Source organism: Megalops cyprinoides, chromosome 11 (genome assembly GCF_013368585.1).
Source record: "Megalops cyprinoides isolate fMegCyp1 chromosome 11, fMegCyp1.pri, whole genome shotgun sequence".
NCBI lineage: Eukaryota > Metazoa > Chordata > Actinopteri > Elopiformes > Megalopidae > Megalops > Megalops cyprinoides.
The window spans coordinates 12,621,412-12,646,006 of NC_050593.1; the positions used below are offsets into that span (position 1 = coordinate 12,621,412).

General features: G+C 45.0%; 1 protein-coding gene across 1 annotated transcript in view; it reads left to right on the top strand.

Annotated features, from left to right (window-relative positions):
• Positions 1–24,595, top strand: part of LOC118785859 (protein diaphanous homolog 3-like) — a 287,218-nt gene that overhangs the window by 167,071 nt on the left and 95,552 nt on the right. The window contains exons 20-22 of the mRNA XM_036540806.1: positions 2,383–2,477; positions 4,287–4,388; positions 16,320–16,559. Coding sequence (XP_036396699.1) covers positions 2,383–2,477; positions 4,287–4,388; positions 16,320–16,559 — 437 coding nt within the window. The remainder of the gene's footprint in view (positions 1–2,382; positions 2,478–4,286; positions 4,389–16,319; positions 16,560–24,595) is intronic.

Genomic DNA, 24,595 nt, shown 5'->3' on the forward strand with positions numbered 1-24,595 from the left:
CAATGCATGTGCACAGAGAACCACATACACATAAGCACACGGACATGCACGTACACAGAGACGCACATACACATAAGCACACAGACATGCATGTACACAGAGACGCACATACACATAAGCACACGGACATGCACGTACACAGAGACGCACATACACATAAGCACACAGACATGCACATACACAGAGACCCACATACACATAAGCACACAGACATGCACGTACACAGAGACCCACATACACATAAGCACACAGACATGCACGTACACAGAGACCCACATACACATAAGCACACAGACATGCATGTACGCAGACATACTCATACACAGTTTCACACAAACGCACTCGCACAGTCATACACAGATACACACAGATGCACAATTACACACGCATACGTATTCGGACGCCGTGCGCACAGGGTCCCTCACACGTCAACCGTGGCAGCTGTCAGTGCTGACACTGACTGATGACGGAAGCAGCGCAGCCCTGCAGCTTGCCGACACCGTCTGCAGTGCAGAGCGGCACCAGCAGCGCTCGCTGGCTGAGCTGACAGGGCTCAGCGTGACAGAAACGGTAAAGGAAAACCACCTGCAGCAAGAGAGCCGGCCTGGGCCCGGCTCCGCAGTGGAGATGCGCATAATGAGCCAGCCTGGTTCCAGCTCCGCAGTGGAAAAGCGTACAGTTAGCCAGACTGGTTTCAGCTCTACGGTGGAAAAGCGTTTAATGAGCTTCCCTGAATTTTGGTGCTTCAGTGGGTAAAGGGTGTCTGGGAGAATAAAGAGAATTCGGGCTTACTCATACACATTACATTATTGTTATTTAGCAGATGCTCTTATCCAGAGTGACTTGCATAGGTTGCATTTTTTTACATGTTATCCATTTATACAACTGGATATTTACTAAGGCCATTGTGGGTTAAGTACCTTGCCCAAGGGTACAGCAGCACTGCCCCTGCAGAGAACCTTTCAGTTACAAGCCCACCTCCTCACTACTGTGCTAGAATGCTACCCCTGCTACACTGCCAATATACACACACAGGAACTTCATGTATTATCACTGCAGTCTGCCTTTTTGCCCACTCCTCCAACACATACACACATGCATGCGCGCACAAGAATTACGCACAGAATTTACAGTGTCCGTCTGTCAGACGGCCATTCGAAGCTCCTGATTAAAACCTTTTGAGGACACTTAAGCGTGCACTGATTTATCCGGTTCATTGAATTTTATCAAGGAGGCCTGTGACCTTTGTTTCTTGTATTAAAAGAAAATGAGGCTAATCATCCGAGTCAAGGTGATAAATTAACCAGAGGAATAAGTCTGCAACACCACACGGAGTCTTATGATAAATCCACTGACAGTCTTGACCGCCCAGACATTCATATCTCGCAGGGCTGGACAACAGTGTCTCTCTGTCCTGAATGCCCGCTGCCTTTGCCCCAGTTTTAGCATCCAGACTAAGTCTTGTTTAATGGAAGTATTGAAACCATCCTAGTACTAAGCACATAAGCGCTTATTTATTTATTTTTTTATTAATCGCATAAAATATTTGCATTTCTAATATCGTGTATATCCCAACAGACCGTCTGGATATGGGAGTCCATGTTACTGAAGTTCACTATCTCGGTTTCATTTCACACACTGTATCGTTCTCTCTTAATTGAATTTCAGCTTCGTGAGCTGATGTTTTTGGCTGTACCCGCGGATTGTTCAGACAGTTTGAGAGTGCTCGAGAGTACTTCTGCTCCTGTAGACCAGAGTCCAGAGCCAGTCTAGCTTTTGTCAGCTGTGGATCTCTTGGCCTTCGGAGCTGGTATCTCACACACGGCTGACGCCGTCGTGGCCAGATGACTGTCTCCTGTCCAGCACCTTGGTGTGTTCCCAACAGCACATTTAGAGCTGGGCCATGTCTGACCTTATGTGTAATGCTGATGCACTCAGAAGGAAAAAAAAAACATGCTTACAGTGGGGAAAAATACACACGCACACACACACACACACACACACACACACACACACACACACACACACACACACACAGAGAGAGAGAGGCACTCTATTTATGTCCACTGCCCTTGCCACCTTACTGCACCATTAGATGTTGATGTGTATTTACAGTTTCTAGTCTGCTGGGGTTGGGGAAGCCTTTACTGGTTAACCTGCCAAGTCACAGCCTGACTCTTGCCGTGATCTTTCTCTCCTAGGATTGTAATCACAGGCCGTCCTGTTGTTACAGCCCAAACGAGGGCCCATCCTTCCAGTAAACGTTCCCACAGTCCGGCCGCAGCCTTCATCTTGCACCGAGTGAAAGGCACACAGGGGGCCTTGGACCTCCGTCTTGGCAGCCGCTGCTAAACGCGTGTTTTTATCCCTCTGAACTTACAGCCATCTTCCTGGGCTCCTTCCGGATGCCCTACCAGGAGATCAGGAGGATCGTGCTGGAGGTGGACGAGGAGCAGCTGACGGAGCCCATGATACAGGTCTGTACCACCAGCCCCCCCCCCCCCCCCACCACCACCACAGGGGATTAACATGGGGGGGGGGGGGGGGATGGGGCGTCATTAGCGGATCCACACCTACAGTGAGGAACACAGGGCCGGGCGACGGAAATTGCAGAGCATGTTTTTCCTTTGTATCCAGGGACCGCCGCAGTGTTAAAAAATTCAGCGAGTACAGCCAGTGATGTATTTTAAAGAAACTCACAAATGGATGCTTCAAAGCTGCATTGGGTTTTTATGGTTGTGTTTTCAGCGTTTGATGTCCCTGTCTCCCGGGCACTGATCAGAGGGCCGGGTTGTTGGGTCAGAGTGAAGGCGGAAGGGGGGGGGGGAGCCAGTCTCTCATTAATTACACGCCTCCGCTGTAAATAAGTTACTCCCGACCTTTCAGCGCCTCTGATTGCATCTCCAACCTTGCGAAATGGAAAGGAGACCACCTTTGTATCTAACCTAGTTAAACAAGCGAAACGGGCCAGCTGACTTGATTTGTGTGGCTGGGTGGTTGTCTGCAGGCGCTAAAACACCTCTTAGGACCGAGTTCTCTTCTCTTCAGCTCAATTAGAGAGGCCCGGCTCTCCAGTGCTGCTGCGTGCCCCTCTGACATGCCCCTGTCTCTGCACCTCTGATGGAGCCCATCCGTATGGGCCCAAACGTTACACGTACGGCTTCATTAAGAAACAAAATCAATTCGAGCGTTCCTCGAAGAGTCGGCTATACATTTTAATGTTTTCTTCAGGGAGGGCTCGTGTAATTGTATTCGGCCAACTGTTAAACAAGGCTTAAATTAGGTGATGAATTCATTTGAATTGAAGTATTCTGCAAGAATCTTGTCTCTACTACAGTACGTGAAACTGGTTATTTATTTTTTCTTAAAATAGTTGTTTTTTTTTGCTAATACAATTTTTTTTGAAATTATGAAATTGCTGTGAGGCTAATTTAAGTGAATGTGGTGCACTTCATTTGAGACAATGTAATTTTAATGTACTTTCAAGTATACAGTATGTTAATTTCACCCACTTCTGAGTCCTTGAACAGTCGAGATGCTGTTACTTTGTAGATGTTTCCGGAGTTCTTTTTCTCACTTTTCTTTGTAAGTGCAGGCTGAACAGCTGGAACACGAACAAGGGGTGTGATTTAACTAAAGAGACGTGCAGGAGAGTGTTAGAGGTGATCAGAGGCATGGCAAGCAGAGGGAATTTAAAATTTCAATCCCCATAAAGCTCTCGTTAAGAGGAAAAAACAATAAAGGCTTTGACGTAAGCGGACGGTTCATTTGGTATCTTCTTGACGTAGGACAGCTGCACCAAGTTAAGGATGTCCTTTGTAACCCGCTTAGGTTATATTCTGCTCTCCGTCTCATAAGAGGACAAGTTTGTGTTGTTTGATAAACAGTGGTGTCTGTGTACACTGTTTGCCCAGTTGTGTGTATGTGCATGTATGTTTGCCTGCTGGTGTCTGTGTGGGTGTGTGTCTGCCCAGTTGCGACTGTGTGCATGTATGTTTGCCTGGTGATGTCTGTGTGGGTGTGTGTTTGCCCGGTTGTGTCTATGTGCATGTGTGTTTGCCCAACGGTTTCTGTGTGAAGGGGCGATGGTGCACAGCTATGCCATATTATTGTACCGCAACAGGATCTGTGGGCCCCTCTGCTAGCACGACTGACATCTTTTCTGCACCAGCCTTGTTGAGAACAAGGGAAGGATGGTAGTTTTACTTTCAAAGAATGCTGCCCTTGCTTGGGAGTACTGGGACTGTGTATTACAGTGACCTCTCTTGCTGTGTGTCTGTAAACAGAACCTGGTGAAGCACCTTCCAGAGCAGGAGCAACTGAATGCTTTGGTGAAGTACAAGAGCGACTACGCAAACCTGTCCGAGCCGGAGCAGTTCGGGGTGGTGGTAAGGAGACTGTCACTCTGAATCATTCCTCAGTCAAAACCTGTAAGCATGTCCTATGTTGTAAAAAAAATAATAATAATAATGGTGATGACAGTGACGACAATGATTATGATGACGATGATAATAATGATGATGATGATGATGATATGTGAGTGGAACATAAGAATGGAAGTGTGTAGGCAAAGTTATACATGGCACCTTTTTTGTTGCTGCCGTTGAGGCTGCAAACTCATTTGCATTTCAGGCGTTTCTTGTTGATGACCTATCACACATCTGTCTGCTAAAATCAATCCCTCTATGCTACCAAGGTAGCTGTCAGGAAGGAGGGGGTGTCTACAGCCTGACACTCTTAATGCGATTACCACAGCATCATTAATTAAACAGACTGCTGCTTGTAGAAGTGGTTGTCACCAAAACAATTTCCAAGTAACACTTGTTAAGATCGGCTCGGCTGATCTGTTAGGACATGGCGTGGCAACTCGAGTTTAATTAATTTGCATATTCAGCATGCATTCAGATTGGCTGGTTGATCTGCTGAGACGCTGCATGGCAACTTCGATATGCAAATGGGTTAAACTCAACCCCCGGAATGTTGCTCTGTTGCATTACGGCGATTTAGCAGGAACTGGCTGCCTGACTTCCGAAGACCAGCGCGGCAGTCAACACATGGGACTAATTTAATAAAGCACAGAGTGCCTCTGTAGTCCCCGAAATGTCAGTGCTACCCTTTGGTTTGGGTCCTTTTGTTTTTGCAAAGCAGCGATTACACTGTTTAATTGGCGAGGAGCGTTTTTTTGTCCTCCTCCTCTTTGTTTCAAACTTTAAAATATCTTCCTCCGTGAAATTCCAAATGGACTTCAGGCATATCACTTTTGTCATGCTCTGTAATGTGTGCTCCTCACTTGAGACATTAAATGGAATTGGTAATCATACTTCCCGGAAAAAAAAAGGCTTCTTTAGTAGTAATACTGAAGGGAGAGGCAATTAAAATGCAGATAATCCTGTTTTAGAAGCTTAAAAGAAAACACCTGTGGTCAGATCGCTCCTTATTAAACCGAAATGTAGTAACCCAATTATGTCTCAAACGCTTTCGTATGGAATCATTCAACGGAGATTTATTAAAACGCATTTGTGATTTAGTGTGAAACCCCCTCTGCTTTACAATAATACCGTTTAAACCCATTTAAAAGCTCACAGTAGAACACACGGAGCCGCATGCCGGCATTAGCCTCGTTCCCTCTGAGATGCCGAGCACGTCCGGCTATGCAGTTATTCATATGATCTGGAATAATAGCCCAGGCCCCGTTTTTCACGCACCATTGTGGCAATGACAAGCCAGATTAATGACATCGCTGGCTCTATGTCTAAATTATCGTATACATGCTGGATTTGCTTTCATGTGCATGTGTCCTGTATTGCTAGGCACTGTGCTGGGAGTGAAGATGGGAGTTGTGCTGGGGTGTGGTTGCCGGGCAGAAGGCCTTGTAGTCTTATGAGATGTGTGTTCAAACAAGAAGTCATGAGTCATGGTCCATCATCTTGGGGTAGAAAGTTCTTTTCAGTAAATATTCACACAGTATATACACATGTCTGAACATGCATATAAATTCTGTTTGTAGCCTAGAGTACTGTCAGAATAGGCATACTGTAGGAATATTCCTGATATACCGTGAAGTGCATATCTTTTATATTTGATCATGGCATTTGCCAACTACCCTATCCAACATGGGCTGTAAGCCAGATCTTTTTTTTTTTAAATGTTATGCTAAAATTGTGTAGCTAGGGTGTCGAGGGCGACCCGCTAAATATACACGGCGTATTTCTTATTTGCTTGGCAGACACCTGTATCCGCGGCGCCTTAAAGAGCCCGCTCATTTGCATTTTCTCCATTTTCCCCGACGGGCGCTCACCGGCGCGGATCAGCTCGAGTGCCTCGCTCGACGGGCCTACCTGGGAGTGGACCGGGGAGCGGCGCCGGTGCCGCGGAGCTGTTTTTCTGCTCCGGCGTCAGGTTTACAGCACTTTAAGGATTATCTGTCAGGCCGGGCGCGCGGAGCAGGGTATGTCGACCTGCTGGAGCAGGACTCTATGAATAAATAACACATGCGGCCCTGTGGACCGGGACAGCTGGAGCGCATCGCACGGGCTGACCTTGAGAGTGATTCACGTCCCCCTTCTTTCCTGAGCGAGCGGCTAATGACTGCCGACCCCCACGCCGGCCGGGAGGGGTGTCAGCCCGTCGGGTGACAGGTGACTGGCAGGTGAGGAGCGGCCCCGGCGGATCCGCGGGGAGACGGGTCCGCTTGTTCCCCGGAATTAAACTGGAATTGTTTGCTCCCGCAACCAGCTCAGGTGTTGGACCGCGAGGTCGTTACCAGCTTGCAGGTGTCTCTGGCGAGAACCCTCGTCACGCGGAGAGTAACCGCAGGGCCCTCTCGATTTTGTCTACCAGAAGCTACCTTTTTACAATTCCTCTCTCCCCCCCTTTCAGAAACTCCCACGTGAGCCACTTTCCAATTTTCGATGCTCTAAGGCAGGCTTTCTTTGTAGGAGTGCCTTGTTTTGGGGGCAGGGGAAGGCATTTGTGCGTGTTTTTGCTGGATACTCTCTGTTTTATAAAAGTGCCCGGCATTGATCCTCTGTCTTATGTGCCAGCACACAGTGGATGAGCGCGGGGTTATTTGAGAAGAAAAGCAGTACCCCTCACCGACTGTTGATGGCGGAGTGCTGAGCTCTCGCGTCTCAGTCAGAGCTTTCTGTGCTCATGCCTCCGGGCCCAGAGCAGCCCTCCCTTGGGTTATTAAGGAGTCAAAAAGAGTCAGTTCCTTCAAGAAACAATCAAAGAGCCAACTTCCCTGGCACATCAGCGTGGAAAGGAGGACAGTCGTGATGGGCTGTCGGTTCGGTTATACGCTGGCGTTAATGCTGCGGGAGAAAGCTCCCATCAAGCTTTGCTTCACTTAGGGTTTTTGCTCCTTTAATGAGGTTTGAAGATTCTTTTTGGTTTTCTTTTAAATTTGTTGTTATTGTCATAGATGTTTGTAGTGCTCTCTTTTTTAGTGCTGCTGCCCTATTTTTTTTTTCTTTTCTCTCTTTTTGGATCCTTCTGCTCTCATCAGCATATTAATTTAAATTCAGAATCACTAATGTCCCAATTTGGTGGGATTCATCGTATTTCCAGTTTGATCATTGTTCTCTTTCGTCTGCATCTTCGGGGCTGCGTTTCAGACTCTCTGTTGTCAAAATGTACTACTGTTTTTCGTGCCCCTGCTAAAAATGTTAAAGAGACTACTTCGTATATTTGTTATCTTTACATTTTTTTAGATTATAGGAGATTGCAGGCCTTTTGCTGTAGTGCCGCTGATTGATCTGGAATTATTGTAGCTGATTTGTCTGTACATGCAGCTGTGTCTGAAGCGTAGGACGTTTAAAACGGGAAACGGGTGTAGTGTGCGTCTTGAGTTGGTTACTGTGGTGTGTCACACACAAAGAATCTTTTTATATGTCACAGCCTCAAGATGCAGCCCCAATTATTATTTCCTTGCAAGATGTGTCAGAGGTACAGGCCAAATCTCATACAAAATCCCCTATTGGTTTTCCCAAGCCACCTAGATATTCCTGGCTTCTGTTTGTCATGGTAACTGTGCCTTTGTGGACAAATCACCTGCTTCTCATGTTCTCTCCCAGCATCTCACTAGTCTTCCTCTTTTGCCTTGCTGCTAGCATGCTGTTGAGGCAAAACAGCTGCTGTAACATGACATTTTTTTAAAGGTCATTTTTCATTGGTGGTTGTTAGTGTTTTTCATTGGCTGAGCTGGTGAAACTCAACACTGAACATCACACTGGTGGTTGAGACTAATCAATGTTGAGACCTACCAGAAACCGGATTTTAGCTCATGCCTTTTAGAGATATCCTTGTGGTTCGTGAGCACTTTAGCTGATGTGTGGTATGATCAGCATCAACATGGGGAATTTCAATAATAATCATAGCACGTATTGTTGTTGGCTCATCTTGTATTGTTACTGCTAGGCCTTGTCCTGTTCGGTGTTCAGTAACATTGCTCAAACACAGTCAGCGTTGTCAGATACAACCAACTGCAGCCTATTGATATCTAGCCCAGCGGTGAACTTTTTCTTGTTTGATGCTACTACACCTGCTGGCAGGCATATTCATATGCGGAGCAAAACTGACTGTAGTAGGTAACCTGGAAAGTGTTTGAGATGGAAAATATACCTGTACTTTAAAATATGCTGGTCTTGCACAGTCTGCTCAACTTTTTCTTCCATACTGGTAATATTTTGATGGTTGTTTATGGTGTGACTTAAACACACTTGAGCATTATTTTGTGTAGTTCTATTCCTGGTTTAGTGTTGATGTGTGACACTGTACCCTACAATGCCACTGCTGTCAGTATTTCCAGTGCCCTTCATATTTGTTGATACTCCTGATTGAATAGTAACTAAAACATAACATTTAATGTTGGATCGTTTTTCCTGCTTCAGCATTTTAGGAACGTTATACTTAATCTTGATATTATTCCACAGCGAGGCATATTGTCTCCAAGTAATACATTTCATTCCAGAAGCTAAGGATTACCTATGCGGACACCACTATAGTTCAGTATTTTGTAAATCCTCTGGCATGGATCAGACTTGCTAGGATCGTCCTGTGCAGTCTAGCACTTCTGAGGGGGGATTTTTGACCATTCCTCTTGGCAGAACTGCTGCTGCTTCTCATCTTTTGTTTTTTGTTTTAAATTGCGTTGCGGTTTGGACATTGAGATGGGCAGTTGTGAACATTGATTTTGTGGTCTCCTAACCATTTTATAGATTTGGATGAATCCTTTGGATCTTCGTCATGCTGGAGTATCCACCTTTAGCCAAGCTTGAGCTTCCTGGCAGAAGGAACCAAGTTTTAGGCCCATGTATCCTGGTGCATTTTGTAGTTTATGGCTCCATCTGGGTCCCACAGGGATGCAAATTTGTCACCTTTCTGTAAAAAATATCATTTTGAATTTAAGTGTATAGATCCAGTAAGATTTTTTTGTGGTGGCAGAGGGTTTTTGTCAATGTTACCCATACATAAACATCAGACTGATGAGCCGGTCCCAAAGCCTTCAGACATGCTTCTAGTTGTCATTCAGATGTAATTTGCCAAATCAAGGCCCCTGTTTTTGTGGCTTGCCTTCAAAAAAGCCTTCTTCCTCACAACTCAGCCATGAATGCCATAATCATAGCAGTGACTTGATTGTGAGTGGTACTTTTTCCACAGTTTATGTCTTGAACATGCCAGTGTGTTTTTGGAGATCTCCAACTGTTGCCTTTTGATGTATCATTACGTTTAGCCTACCAAACCACTTTCTTGCAGCTTGTGAATGCAAGATACACTTGTGTCCTCTTCCTGTCCAGGGTGTAGGACTAGATTTAAATTCCTTAATAATAGATGCAGTGGAAAGTGTTGGATTAATCTTTTTGTAAATTCTTTTTCGCCATCTCAAAACTTGTGAAGGTCATTGAGCATTTGTTGTGCATTTGTTTTTTGAAGAGCTCTCTGGCTTGACCTTGATAATATACATTGTTAATGAATTTCTTCAGTGTGTTACTTCCTTTCATACCACAGACAAATAGAATGCCCTTTCTTGTGTGTTACTTCCTTTTATACCACAGGGACACCGGCGCCTTTGTATGGCACTATATGCACCAGAAACCTCTGTTTAACGTCTGGTTAGAAGGATGTTCCTGTAGATTTGTTTTTGTTTGATTTTATTTTTTAAAAAAGACTTCAAGGTGTGAATAAACATGACCTTCACATTTTCTCGAATAAAATGAATTTTTGTGTATTAAGATTAAAGTGTAATATTTTTAAAACATTTTTGAGAATGAAAAATCATCCAATATCTACTCTTTTTTCTATATAACATTCTTGTGTGTTTCTGTTCACACCCCTGTGTATTGTGACATGGTCACACCTAAATTTGAATGAGCATATGCTTTTTCTGCATAAAACCCACTGTATGCGACCATATGCAGGATGTTAGCTGTAACATTACAGAACTGACATTGAATTCAGTCAGTCTGTAACTCTGCACTACAGCATAGTGAGGTCTGAGTGTAAGCAATGCAGGCAAGTGTGGAAGATGAGCTTTCCCAGCCACTGTCTTCATGCATTAAAAAACACAAACAAAGCACAAGGCAGCGGGTCTCAGAGTAGACTTAAGTGTGCGGGTATCGCTGCAGAGCGAGGTGGACAGGCTTGTATGCACGAGCAGTGGGGTAGCTCCTTCCTCAGTACTGGGTTCAAAGTGAATCCTTAATTTGCTCTTTGTAGTTGAAAACTGAAGCTTGCTCATGTTCGTTATGTAGAGGCGTCTCGGCGTGTACGCGTGTGACATAAGCACTTTTCCAAAGATGGACACCGCTCTACTTTTATATTTACTTCTGCTGTGTTACATATAAAGTGCTAGAGGGAAGCATTTTTGTTAAAACTTAGTCTGAAATATTTCTTTTAGCTGCAGGTATTTTTCATGTTAAATATTAGCCTCCAAATGCAAATGCAAAGAGCACAAGTGCACAAGGCCATCCTGCATTGATTGCTTTGATATTTTGAGGAGCAACGTGGCCTTAAAATTTTAAGGATGGCGTGCTACATTTTTTTTTTTTTTTTTAAATAGTGCAAGTTTTCAAGGCTTTGTAGGGGGGGGGGTACCCATAGACAGCTGTAACTTTCATGGCATAGTAGCTCAGTTGTCTGTCATGTCGGTGAAACTACTGTGTGATCTGACCAGTCAGCACAGGCTGTTTGAATGAGCCCAGATACAACAATTAGCAGTCAGCATTAGTGCTTAGCAGAGCACAGGGAATGCTTTGTTACTAATGTTCCTCCCACATTTCCTGTCCAAATTCTAACCTGTTGGCTTTCCATGCATCCCCCGGGTTCTGAGCGAGGTATGAGATTAGCTTGGTTACACATTGGCTAAAGGTTGCATTTGAAGGGCAGCTGTGGCGTATTTGCCATGTTGAACTACGGTTTTCAGCATGCAGTATGGCCCAGAATCGCACAATTAAGCAATTAGCTTATTAAAAACACCCATTTTGAGAGAAAATGGGAACGCCAGTACCCAAAAAAAAGGAGGAACCAAAATTCTCCAGATTGTATCCACAAATCCACCTGTCCGAATGTCCTGCTCCCTGTGTCTGAACCAGTGCAGCATTATTTTTATACGCATGCTCAGTGGTGTGCAACTAAAAATCATTTCATTCCTTTATTAAACATGTTGTACATATATATATATATTCTCCTGTTTACAGTGTGTTCCATCTTATTCCCTGGCTTTATCAGTCAAATCAGTCATTTAGGTGTATACGTATATAATATAACACTGCAGGTAGACTGTATAGAGTATTTGAGTAGAGGGCACCTGTGCAATTTTCAGCCATAATGCATCATTTTATCAGGAAGTCCCGCTCTGGGTAAATGATTGAGCTAAATTAAGAAATTTAGAGCAGAACCTGGAACCAAAACCAGCCTCCACACCAGCCCTCTAGGGACCGAGTTGGGTTACTGGTGTCCAATTCATCTTCATTTGTTGTCCTAATTTACTGGCTCTGTGGCGAGGACAGAGTGTTGGGTTACTCTTACTGCGAGAAGTTCCTCTCTGCTTAGTGAGTCATTCCCGGCTCGTTTAGGTGGTGCAGCGCCATGGTTACGCTGCGCCGTACAGCCGCGCAACCGCGGCTACGCACAACGGCACGGCAATACAAGCGGCGGCTAATTCCATTATCTGTGAACGTTGCGCGGGAGATTTTTAATTAGTATATTTAACACAAACCCGAGGTGAAGAGGAGCTTAATGACGATCAGGGCAGCAGGTCACTTTAATACACAGCCACGTGGGCGGAGGGGGGAGGGAAAGCGTTGCTCTGGTAACGGGGCTTAAACTCGACTGGGGCCCCTCCCCCGAAGCTGCTTCCGCCCGTCAGCACCCTCGCCGAGGGGGAGCTTCTCTCTAGAGGGACCCCCCGAAGGATCCGCTCATCTTTTAACACACGGAGGCCGTGTTGTACGTGTGCGGCGCTCTCTCTCCCCATGCTGTACGCCGTATCTGAGGCCTTCCTATTCACCAGAGGCTGCAGCAGCCTTCCGAGAGCCCGAGCTGACAGCCGAACGAGCGCACAACTCCTCCTTTTCTTTTTTTTTTTGCTATGAGTGCATTTTTCTATTATATACTCTTCAAGATGTTGAATTTTATTTCTGACTGCCATGTGTTTTCTGCACCCATTTGCTGACTGCTTGTAGAATGTGGTGTCTCTAGACTAGGTTTGAGTGACAGCCACTGGCATAGGGGCGTCGATGTACAGCAAGTTTATAAATGGATATTTCGCTCTCTGAGCCAGCAGTGGATTGCGGCTTAATTACAGCATCAGTCGCCTTCTGTTTACGACTGCTAGGGAGTACGCTCGTAATGGCAATGAGGCTTCAAAAACCCTGTAATGCATGCAGCTATCGTGCTCTCAGTCTCTGACCCATGTGAACCAACCGAAAGATGTTAATGCAAAACACTATGATTGGTTCCAATTAATGAGTCATTGATTGTACTTTATAGCCCCAGCCATTCTGGGGTTCATGAAGCCTCACTCTCCCAGCACTGGTGCAAACTGGTGCAACCAATTACGCGAAAGGCGGTGTGTTTGGCGCTGTTAGGCTTGAAGAGCAAAAAGCTTTCACTGCCTTGATGTTTGTCCTTAATGATGAAACACACTTTGTATCTCCTCACCCTGATGGTTTGTGTTAGATACACAACAAAGCGACATGAATGGACCCCGATAAGGCTGTCTTCCAAAGTGTGAAATCATAATAGTGCTGACTTTGACATCGTTGCAAAGGTGGAAGCCCAATGAAGCCCTCGCTCTACTTCGTGTTAATGTTAACGCAAACGCTAATAAGCTGTAGCTGAAGCGTACTGGCGGGTGTATCCATTTGGCTCTGATGCACGGGTGGTCTCTTCCCATGAATGGTACCTGCCATAACATCACCTTGAGCACGCTTTCGGTGGTAGACATTTATGCAAATGCAGAGGTAACCAGCACAAGTAACCTTTAATTTAATAGGTGCATTAATTTCAGGGAGGGGTCATGATGCAGAACAAAACTCATTCAGAGTGGAACAGAACTGTTGCCAAGGCATTGTGATGTTCTGTTTGGTGCAGACAGCATGCTGTGTTTACGCCTTCATTGACGGACCTGCAGGTGAATGCGTGCGAAATGCTTATATGCGTCTGACACACCTAGCTGTCAGAGGAGCGGGTGATGAGCAGTCGGGCCTTGGCTGCGCTCAGCTGCTCTGAAGCCGATCCCTTTCAGAAGCATGTGATACGGGAGCCCTTTCACTGCAGCCCGCTTCATCAAGGATTGCACTCGGGCTGACACCCCGAAGATGATGCTCATTACGAGCTGGCGGCCTATGTACACACATGCATTAGGCATTTATCCTTGCCCCATTTCTCTGTTTGCTTTTGTCTTCCTTCGTCCCATTTACGTTTAATCTCAGAGAAAAGACTGTTTGTTTCCCCCCGCCAGTTATGTACTGATATTGATTTAGCGTGTTTCTGTTTTGCTGTGGATATACGTTTTTTTTTTTTCTCCTCTGACTGGTTTTGCATTGATTGTGTCTTTCTTCTGTGGGGGGCGAAGGAGCTAATTAACAAGCGCTGAATGTGATGTTTTCATGTGAACACTGGATTCCTGTTTTAAACTACAGGCATAGTTTTAATTTGGGGGGGGGGGTAATTTTTCCCTCACCTGTTTCTGTTTTCTTCTCACCTCCGAAACACTAGGTGGAGTTTTGCTTCACGTTCACAGGAAGTGGTCATAATTTTAGGCTGCAGACAGTGTGACAGGGGTCTCTAACTCGGCGCCTCTGTGGCTTTTAGTTTCACACTTTGCCCCACCTGAGAGGCACGCAGTCCCGATTTTGGGGGGCAGGGCTCATAACCCAAATTTGCAGGTTCAGTTGTCACATGTGGCTCTGCTGTTGTATCCTCCAGCAAGGTGCATGACCAGGTGTTTCAGTTCAGATCCATTTATTAAGGCCGTCAGTCTGATGAAACTGAATGAATTAATAAAATAATAATAATAATAATAATAATAATAAAAACATTCTAAGAATTCATGTCCAGATGAATCAGTCCTGTATTGTGTAATGCAGTCGCACTGGCTGGTGTTCCTGGCTATTTGAGTATTCTGAAAGACCATCCCCTATGTGTGCAACCTTTTGTCACTGTTTAAAGATGTAACTTGCTATCTAGTATGACACTTTTCATTTCTGAAAGTTCTAGTTTAGCCTTTTGTGTTTAAATTCTCCAGTTGTTTTCCATTGTTGTATGGTTGTGTCTTGTATTTATGGGGGGCGATCTAAATAAGGTGACCAGACCACTCTATTTATGTCAAACTTGTCTAACTAGTTAAGTAGCAATTGTGTTTATTCAAAGGCGAATGCCAAAAACATGGCTCAGTGCTTGTCAATGACATGCTGTACATTTAGCTTGATAGCTAGCATTCAGCCATTTGACAGCTTCTACACAAGCTATTGAATGCCCCCGTGGAATAAAAAAAATCAATGAATGAATGAATTTTCTGTTTTGCGAGAAATATGAATGGGCATGCGGTGATGTGCTTTTAAAGCCATTGGCTCCCTGGAAGACCTGCCTATTGTGCCATACCAGTGAAATGGCCATATTCTGCAGAGAAAACATTACATAAGGCAGGCTTTCTTTCTCTCAGCCACTTCTACCTTTTTTCCAACATTGCACTAAGCAACCCCACCGAAACCGTAATGGCGTGTGACTGGGAACAGCCCCCCTACATATTAATCTCTCTCCCCGTTATTGGTTCATTTATATACTTATTTATTCGTGGTCAGTGATTTGTTTTGAGAGCGATTAATCTGTCTTTGCTCTCTGAGCTGGTTCACCGGCCTTGTGATGTGGAAATAATCTCTGGGGCACGTATTAAAGTAGCATTAATCATTTGTCTTAATGTTTTCTGCCCACCGTTAGGCCATGAAATACAGATGACTTTGATAATGCTACAGAATTGTGTCCTTAATGGGGCGTCGTATGAATCATGCATTTTAGCGTAATCCACAGGTATTGTGTTGTCATCATGAAATGCTGCTGGGACGCGAGATTTAGAAGGCAATATTTCCTCATTTGCGGTAATTGTATAATATCAGTAATCGTACACCACGTAACGCATAATGCGCCCCAGCCGTTTACATTGCGCACCTCACTGCAATAACAGAAAACCGATTAAACTTCCTCATTCACTCCCAAATCGGATCACCAAAACAAAACACATTATTGCTCTTTTTGTTTTGTTTCACTTTGTTTTTTTTTGCCCCAGAGGTTGGCCAGTTCATGATTGTCTTTGATGCAAGTATGCCCTGATTTAGAAATAATGTAAGGAGAACGGTCTAAACTTTCCAAAAAACCCCAAACAGCTGGAAAGCCAGTGTTCGGATTCATTAGCATCTAGTCCTGTTTGTTTTCTTACCCAGAAGTGCAACATTCAATTGAGCTGGGAAAACTGGGAGAAAAGATTTTCTTAAACTGAGTACTATAAGTTCAAGATAGAGCTTGCTGTGGAATGGCTGGAGTAGAGTAGCAGGAGGCCCCCTGTCTTTGTGGCATAGTGGGCAAAGAGCACGTCTCATAATCAAAATGTTGCTGGAGAATTCCCTTGCTTGGGCAAGGTACTTGACCCAGAATTGTCTCCGCATATGTCCAGCTGTATAAATGGAAAACATGTAAAAATTGTGCAGGTAACTGTAAGTCTCTGAATAAGAGAATGCTGAATGGCGTTAATGTCATGGACTGTGTGCTGGCAGCGGTGGCCATGGGCCCTGCTTAACCCTGCTCTCTCTCCCCCTCCGCAGATGAGCAGCGTGAAGAGGCTCCGGCCACGCCTCAACTCCATCCTCTTCAAGCTGCAGTTCGAGGAGCAGGTCAACAACATCCGGCCCGACATCATGGCGGTGAACGCCGCCTGCGAGGAGGTCCGCAAGAGCCGCAGCTTCGGCCGGCTGCTGGAGCTGGTGCTGCTCATGGGGAACTACATGAACGCCGGCTCCCGCAACGCCCAGTCCTACGGCTTCGACCTCAGCTCGCTCTGCAAAGTGAGCCCCCCCCCCGTCCGGCCCCCGCCGCGCCCCTTAGTCCTGATCTCTCACTTCCACTCACTCTGCCGGGATCCAGGCCAGTCACGCCATCGATTGCTCTATTTCTTCCCCCCTTCTTTGAAATCAGATATGAAGGCAAATTAATCATGCATTTAACATCACTATGGCTGTTCTTTTTTTACTGGAAGTGTCTACTAGTGCAGAGTCAAATTCATTTATGGAAAGTTCACTGCTTCTGAGGGTAATTTTCAGGTAAGGTGTCAGGAGAGAGACTTCCCTCATGAAGCAGGGCTCTCTTTGTGATGATCGTAATTATCAGATGCCATTAATTGCGAGCGGCCTTATGTGAGCGGTGATTGATCGCTCGGTGTGCGCTGTACAGCTTTATATAGAGGCTGGAAGCTTTGTGTTGACTGTGGAGACTGTAGGGGTTTGAGTCAGGAATGGGTAAATAATCAGCTGTTTGCTGTAGAAATGTCACAAACAGCCCCGCAAAATGGGCTGTGCCAGTTTCTAGGGCTGTTTCCGTGCCGCGCCAAAGGCTTTGACACAGATGTGTCCGATGGTAAACCAGCCGCGCTCCTTTGACCTACCTTCAGCGGGAAGCATCAGACTGTGTGTTTCCACAAGAAATTGGGGGAATACAATTCGGCGAGAGGGGAATTCTGTGTGCGTGCGCGCGTATGTGTTTGTGCGCGTGTGCTTGTGTGTATGCGGGTGTTTGTGCGTGTGCGTGCGTGCGTGTGTGTGTGTGTGTGTGCACATGCAAATAAGAGTGCTGATGTGTGCATGTGTATAAAGTTCTTACGTGTGAGTGTGTGTGTGCGAATGAGAGTGCCTGTGTGTGCATGTGTTTAAAAGTTCTAGTGAGTGTGAGTGTGTCTGTGTGTCTGTGTGTCAGAGCGAGAGAGTGGATACATACATGTACATGCTTGCATGTATGTGTGCATGTGTGTAATGTGTCAATACATACCTACAGTATGTGTGTGTATGACTGCATGTGTAAGTGTGTGTATGTACATACATGTTTGTGTGTGCATGCATATATATGTGCATTTGCCTTTCTGAGAGTTAGAATTGGGCCAATAGCTGATACCAGACACCATAATATTTGGGGATATTGCCAGAATGATTTTCATTATTGTTATACCAAATATAGTTTTAATGAACTTAAGTATGTGTATTTATTTTAGAAAACAGTGCTCTGCAGTCAGCTGGTGTGCTATTTGTGAGAAGCTGATGTAGCGTGGTAATAAGAATGTTCTTTTTATTTCTGTTATATTCGCCTGCACTAACTAGGCTGAAAGCAGCACGCTGCCTGGCACCACATTCAACAGCTGAGGGAGGGAGTGAAGTGCACAGAATTGCCACTGTTTATCACCACATGTGACCAACAGTGGGGGGCATTAAATTACACCATAATCACTTGCTGTTCTGTCACGACAGAGGGAGTGTGGAAAGTGTAATTGTTTGGGTGTGGTATGAGACCCTGATCAGAAAATTGCGTACAGATTGGATTGAGAGTGGTTGTAAGAGTAGATGATTCTGTCCCAAATGAAACCCGTACCACGAGTCGATGAAAGAGCGTTTTGACATCAGTGATGTTACATGTTGACTTTGTAAGAACAGAGCCCAGCCTGCATTCTCACTTATGCGTTCACCATCCTACTCAGTTCACACCAGTGGTGTCAGGTATGGCAGTGACAGCAGCCTCCTCAGCATTGCAGATGAGCTGGCCGGAGTTAGAGTTACGTTTGCTAGAGCCTACAAGTTTTATTTTTAAATGTGTTGTCAGGTTAATCTAGTCTCAGTATAAATAATATAACAACTTTGCGATGTTGTAAAGTCAAATGTTCTCGTCTCATGGTGAAGTTTGCAATTACATGCACCACCGGCGCCGATATTGGGTTTCACAGTGTTTTCCCCAGAACGATATGACAATAGGAAAATGTTGATGTTGCCCAAGCCTGGCTTGAGCGTGTACTGTACATTTATGCGTCTGTAGGTGTCTGTGTGAACTGTTCACAGTCTGTCTGTCTGTGTCAATGCGTGAACTGGTCACAGTCTGGTTTGTTTTAGCTTTTTTTGCTCTGCAGGGGAACCGCGCCGTTATCTCGTGAGATCCAGATATCCCAGTCTGGTCTGTGTTTATGTTTCTGATGAGTAAAAGCTGCTACCAGAAATCTAAATAACCACACACTTGAAATAGCCCGCGCGTTATAATTCCTTCATTCTTTAATTTGGGGGTTGCTGCGTTCTGCAAAAGACTGCGTGTCAGCGCAGCAGTGCAAATACACAATTAAAATATTAAAACTGTGACTCATTTCATGCGAGAGGCTCTTTTTCCTAACGGCCCGCTGTTTACGGAAGCCCTCGCCTCGCGCAAAAAAACACAGCCTTCCTGCAGCGTGACAGCTGACGTGGCCGTGTACCACGTGAGTTTATGGCAGCGGTTGTTTTCGGCTCCGCAACACGCACTGGATTACTTACGATACGCTGCATTTCATTAATGCTTCGTGAAGTAGGACCGCCATGCTAATGCAGGTGTTATGTATGCTTAATGAAAGCTGTATGAAAGCCTTACTCATAATACAAAGAGGGACCTCTTAATTTCCATTCAGACAGTTCTTATTAAAACCGATTTTGATGGACTTCAAATCCAGTTATCAAGGCAGGCGATGCTCATAAGTTCAAATGATCCAAAAAAAAAAAAAAATTCCGCTGTCCGCTCTCTCATTATGTGTTTATTATTTATTTCCTTTTATGTCATCTATTCAAGCCCGCACCCCTCAACAGGCCACAGCGAGGGCGGCAGCCTTGAAAAGGCTTTCATGTTAAAACCAAAACCCCAATGCACTGAAGGCCGTACGCTGCCAGTTCCCCTGTAACGCATTATGGTGGGCTCCATGGCTGGGGAAAAAAAAAAAACCCATATATTTATCTTAAATCTCACCCTCCTTCCCGGTTAAATTTACATGATATGGACAAATTTTGCTCTCTGCACGGCGAGCGCAGTGTTTCATCTCCTGAGCCGGGCGAGCTTTACCTCCGGATCCCCCATCAAAGGGGAGACGGCGATATGTCTGTGCCAGCGCTTCCCATCTTCCCATTGATGTCCCGAGCTTTCATTTCACCTTGGCTGGTGGCAAAGGGCCTTATCCAGTGCACCATCTAAAGTGCTTTGCCCGATAAAACGCTTTTGTTTGAAAGGATTTAATTTGATTTTACATTATCAACTTCAGAGATGGGTGTGTGTGTGTGTATCTTTGAGCATCAAAGCTCCGGACCGAAACCCTCCCGGTCCTCTGAGATAAGTCCGAGGGGCCGCTGGTGCATTTGTGCCTCGGCGTCGTGGCAAGAACCCCTCAGCGGTGGTGTTTTTTTTAATTTTTTTTTTTAAACAAATAACAATATATGGATTGGGTTCGAATAATCCACCGTGTGCAGTGATACCCGATTCAGTCTCACTCACTATGAATGCGATTTAATGTTAGTGCCATGCAGAGTTAAAACCCTTGAATGGACTCTTCTCACTTTATAGCTCACCGTCCATAGAAAACAATGGCCCCTGTGTGAGTGGGAAGCTTTGCAGCTCCTGCCGCTGCCCTGGATTCTCCCGGCACTTTGTGCCATGTCCTTATTTAAGCGGGAATGGTCTGGAGCCGGCTAATGTTATAGCTCTCCATCGGGACCGTGAGGAAGATGGCAGTGAATAATGAGTTATTGAGCCAATACGACACCTTATGGCGTTTGCGCTAAAAATACTTATGGTGCGCGCCACATTAGCGGCAGAGTGGACCCGCTCCCCCCAGCGCTGAAACATGAGTGATTACATGTGAGGACTGTCAATCCAGGATCTTCCTGCTCTGCTGCAGGTGAAGGAAGCCTCTCTCTACTCCACATGGTTTCTATATGTGCACTTGGTGTAATTTGTGTGTCTGTGTTTGTGTGTATATATGTATATATGTATGTATACTCACGCTCACACTCGCTTCCTACCCTCACACATACATGTACAGGTGTTATTTACGTACCTCACTGTATGTAAATATCAAATATGGCTTTTTTATATGTAGTATCATATTTCTGTCATCCTGTGCGCTTGTCCTTTTCCGTCTGTGTGAAACGAAGCACAGTAATCTGTGGGAATTTGGAGCATAGGGTTTTTCTGTGAAACCAAATGAACATGTAATGCTAAGTGTTTAATTTTCTGAAAGGATGATGGGCCAATAAAAGCCCAGCGCCATTGGGCAGAGCGGGGAACAGCGATTTAATTACCGCGGAGCAGATTCAGCTCCGTTTCCACGGCAACGCCCGGGATGTTCATTAAAGCCGGAGAGTAGTCCTCTTGTTAGAGAGCTGTCCATTCATTCTAGAACACTGTCAGAAACGCTGTGGCATAAAGCAAAATGGACTTTATCACCTAATTACGCCGGGCGTAAACAGCAGATGTTTCGTTTGTTGCTAGGAGTGAAGGCGGCTTGCTTGCGCAAGACCACCAGTAAGGTACGGTTTCCACATGAGGGGAAATGTTGGTGCTCACCTACTTTCGCTGAAGATGTTGCCATTAACGGCAGGGTTATAAAGGCGAGCTCTTTCTGTCAGTTCTTGCAGACGTAAATGAAAATGGTAATGGACTGCTTTAGGTCGCTGAATGGAAAGTGTCAAGTTAAGAGTCCCCCCCCCCCCCTCCATGTCACTGCAGCCCACATGGACTTGAAATTGCATAGAATTCTTGAATTTTTCAAATGATTATTTTGTGTTATTTTATTAAAATTCATATACACGCAGTGAGCATGACCAGACTATACTACACTAGATTATCTGTATATTGTGTAAAACTTAAACATTTGCAGAATATCAGAACCAGGGAGACCAGCGACAAATATGGCTAAAGACGCTGTCATTACATGTGTTCCAGCTTTCCTGAAAGCACAAAGGGTCGTGATTGACTTGGCCGGATTGACATTGATTGACTTGACCGGAATCTACCAGCTAGTCGGCTGGGCTAATGCGTTCATGCTTTCCTGTTAGTTTTCTATAGTTTAGCCCAGACTAATCCTTCAGACACCGAATGATAGACATCTTGGGACTCCGAAGGTGACATTTCCTCTAAGGTCATTTTCAATTGTGGTTATCAGTTCCTGCACATGCTCATTTGAGATCCATTTAAAAGTGTCCCAGTCTCTCAATAGTACATACAGTACAATGCAACACAAACAGTTTTTTGGCTGTCTGAAGCATCCTAGGTGTGTGCATTGAGGAAACTCAGATCTGCGATGTCATCGTGCTGTGTTTGCTGGGGGAAACTGAGATCTCACTTTGAATAGGAGTGATTGAGGTAGCTGGATCCGTTCTGTTTGCTGGGCTGAATGGGTTATATTTCTCATTTCAGAGATCCAGAGTGCAAACTGCCAGTGGTCTGTAGTATTGAATGTGGCTGTATATGGAGAAAACATACACTGATGTGTAAATGTGCCAATTGCTCGTAGCGAAGATGAAACTGGTCAATCCTGTGGCAGAGACGGATGTTTATTTCCTTATTTATTGGTAGCAGTGGTATTGATTATGTTGATGATGATGATTATTGTTGTTGCCTTTGTTATTAATGTTATTGGTCAGGGAGGAGCTGCTGATCTGATGGGAAAGCTACAGGAGACAGTGATGGATGGAGCGGAGGAGCTACCTCTAATGTGTTGAAGATGCTGCAAACCCCCCCCCTTGCTGTTTCTGCCACATTCTCAGCGTGCAAATCATGTTGTCACAGCAGGGAATGTCGTGACTCCTGTGGGATCGTTCCCTCCTAAACCAGAGAACAAGAACATGCCGATCTCTCTCCCCAAAAAACTGTCAGGGCAACAAAGTGAAACGGCGCTGTGGTCCTAAAGCCGCCGCTCATACGTGGAGACGCGTTCCTCCTTTTATTGTTACTAGAATAGTGAGTAAACAATATTGAAACCCATTCCTTGAGGCCCCGCTGTTCTCTAGCTTATTTGAAAATTTAATTGTAATTGTTGAAGTTAAGCTGCAGCCCTAAGTTTAGACATAGTGCATATGAAAGTGCGATTGGTTCACAGAGACAACCGTAAGCGCATGGCCACAGCTAATAACACTTATAACACATATCTCCATGTCTTCCCCGGAATGGCGATTGCGAACCAGGCCTTCTCGTCCAACATCAGTGCCTGACCTCATAAATGCTCTACAGAATGAATGGGCACAAATTCCCACAGAAACACTCCAAAATCTTGTGGAAAGCCTTCCAAGAAGAGTGGAAGCTGTTATAGCTGCAAAAGGGGGACCAACTCCATATTAAAGTATAAATGTATTTGAATACAATGTCATTACAATGTAATGGTCAGGCATCCGAATACTTTTGTCCATATAGTGTATCTCCATGTTTTCCCACCATGGAAGGAGGGAGGGGGGACAGGGGGGGAGGTCCCTCCCAAGGAGTGCTTTTTAGCAGGAATCATCCTCCGCCCCTCAGTGGGCGCCTTTGCTTAAGTCCCTGCAGCTGCTGTCGGCGTCTCTTTGTTTGGCCAATTTGATGAGTGTAGCCAAGCCACACAGAGATGAGTTTGTACTTGTTTGGGCCCTAATTAGCCCTCAGTGTGTCTGTGTGAAATTGATAGCAGCCTGAGAACCCGGCGCGGGCTCTCTCTCTCTTTCTCGGCCCGCCGTCACCGTGCTCCTCAATAGCCCTGATTGTTGTTTTGATATTGAAATGATTATTTCCGCGGCGGCAGAGGGCTCTGACCGCCGCCGCATTTCTCGGCGTCAGTTGTCACCTGCGCGCGGGCGGAGTTAAGTGCTTCATTAACATTGCGGGGGACAGCTGGCCTCCGCGCAGTGCGCGAGCGGTAGGGAGAGATTGCTTTCTCAAAACCAGAGTGGGCGTGTACGTCAAACTCAACATTTTTTTTTTTTTTTTTGTGCGTGCGCTACATTGATCCAACCAAATGCATATTGCTATACTATAATACAACGAAAACATGCTTTTGAGTGTTAATGGTGGGGAATCAGACGCTGGCTATGTCGCAGAGGGAGGCGCATTTGGATAAAATTGAGGTTTCCACAGGGTCGATTTCCTTTCCGTTTCCTACTTTTAAGAAAGGATCTGCTTTTTTTGTGTTGTTCTTTTTTCTCCTCAGTCATTTTCTTTAAGACATATGGAGAATCTCACCAGGTTCTCAGACATTTGAAGCAGTCATGCAGACAGCCGTGCGGAGTTTAATAATGTTTTTTTTATTATCTCTTTTTAATCAAAGGCATTTGTGTCCCATTTCTCCCCTTTCAAAACAGCCAGTGCTCCCACAAAGAGCCTGCATTCAAATTGCAGGATGGTAGTCATAATTGAAAATGAAAACATCCTGCTTTTTTCCAACACGGCTGCAATTTTAGTTGTGGCATCAAATTAACTTGTCAAATTCAAAGGGCCCTGCCAGCAATGTGTTCCTTCCCCATCACAAAAGGATGAGGCTTTTTATGTGCATAAAGCATGTTATTTTTTTAAGCAAATATTTACTTTTTTTTTTTTTTTTTTTACAAGAAAGATGTCAAGCATCAGTCAAAACGCTGCTGCGACACTGTTCTGATCATATACATACATGAGATATAAGCACGGATGTATTAATAAAAAATGTCCCCTTTCTTTATGTGAAAACATAAAAAGGTTTGTTTGTTTGTTTTTCTTTTATGTGGCATCATGTTTGTAAGCCTTTAAAGTATTTAGAGAAAGAGAATTTATGAATTTCCAATATTTCACTTTTTACACAGTGTGTTTAGAAGGGGCTGTCTGTCAGCTCTTCAACGGTTCAGTTGGCAGATTCCTCCTCCCTCGTCTTCATCGAGTTCCAGCATAATCCTCAGCATTTTAAATAGAACTGGTCGTCCAGTTTTTAATTTTCAGTCTAGACCTCACGAATAAAATGATGGCATTGCAGCTCTTGCCACCAGAAGCGAAATGGCACCAAGTACATCCCACCCACTCCTCCTTTCCCGTGTGAAGTCATTTCTCTCGGAACGCTGAA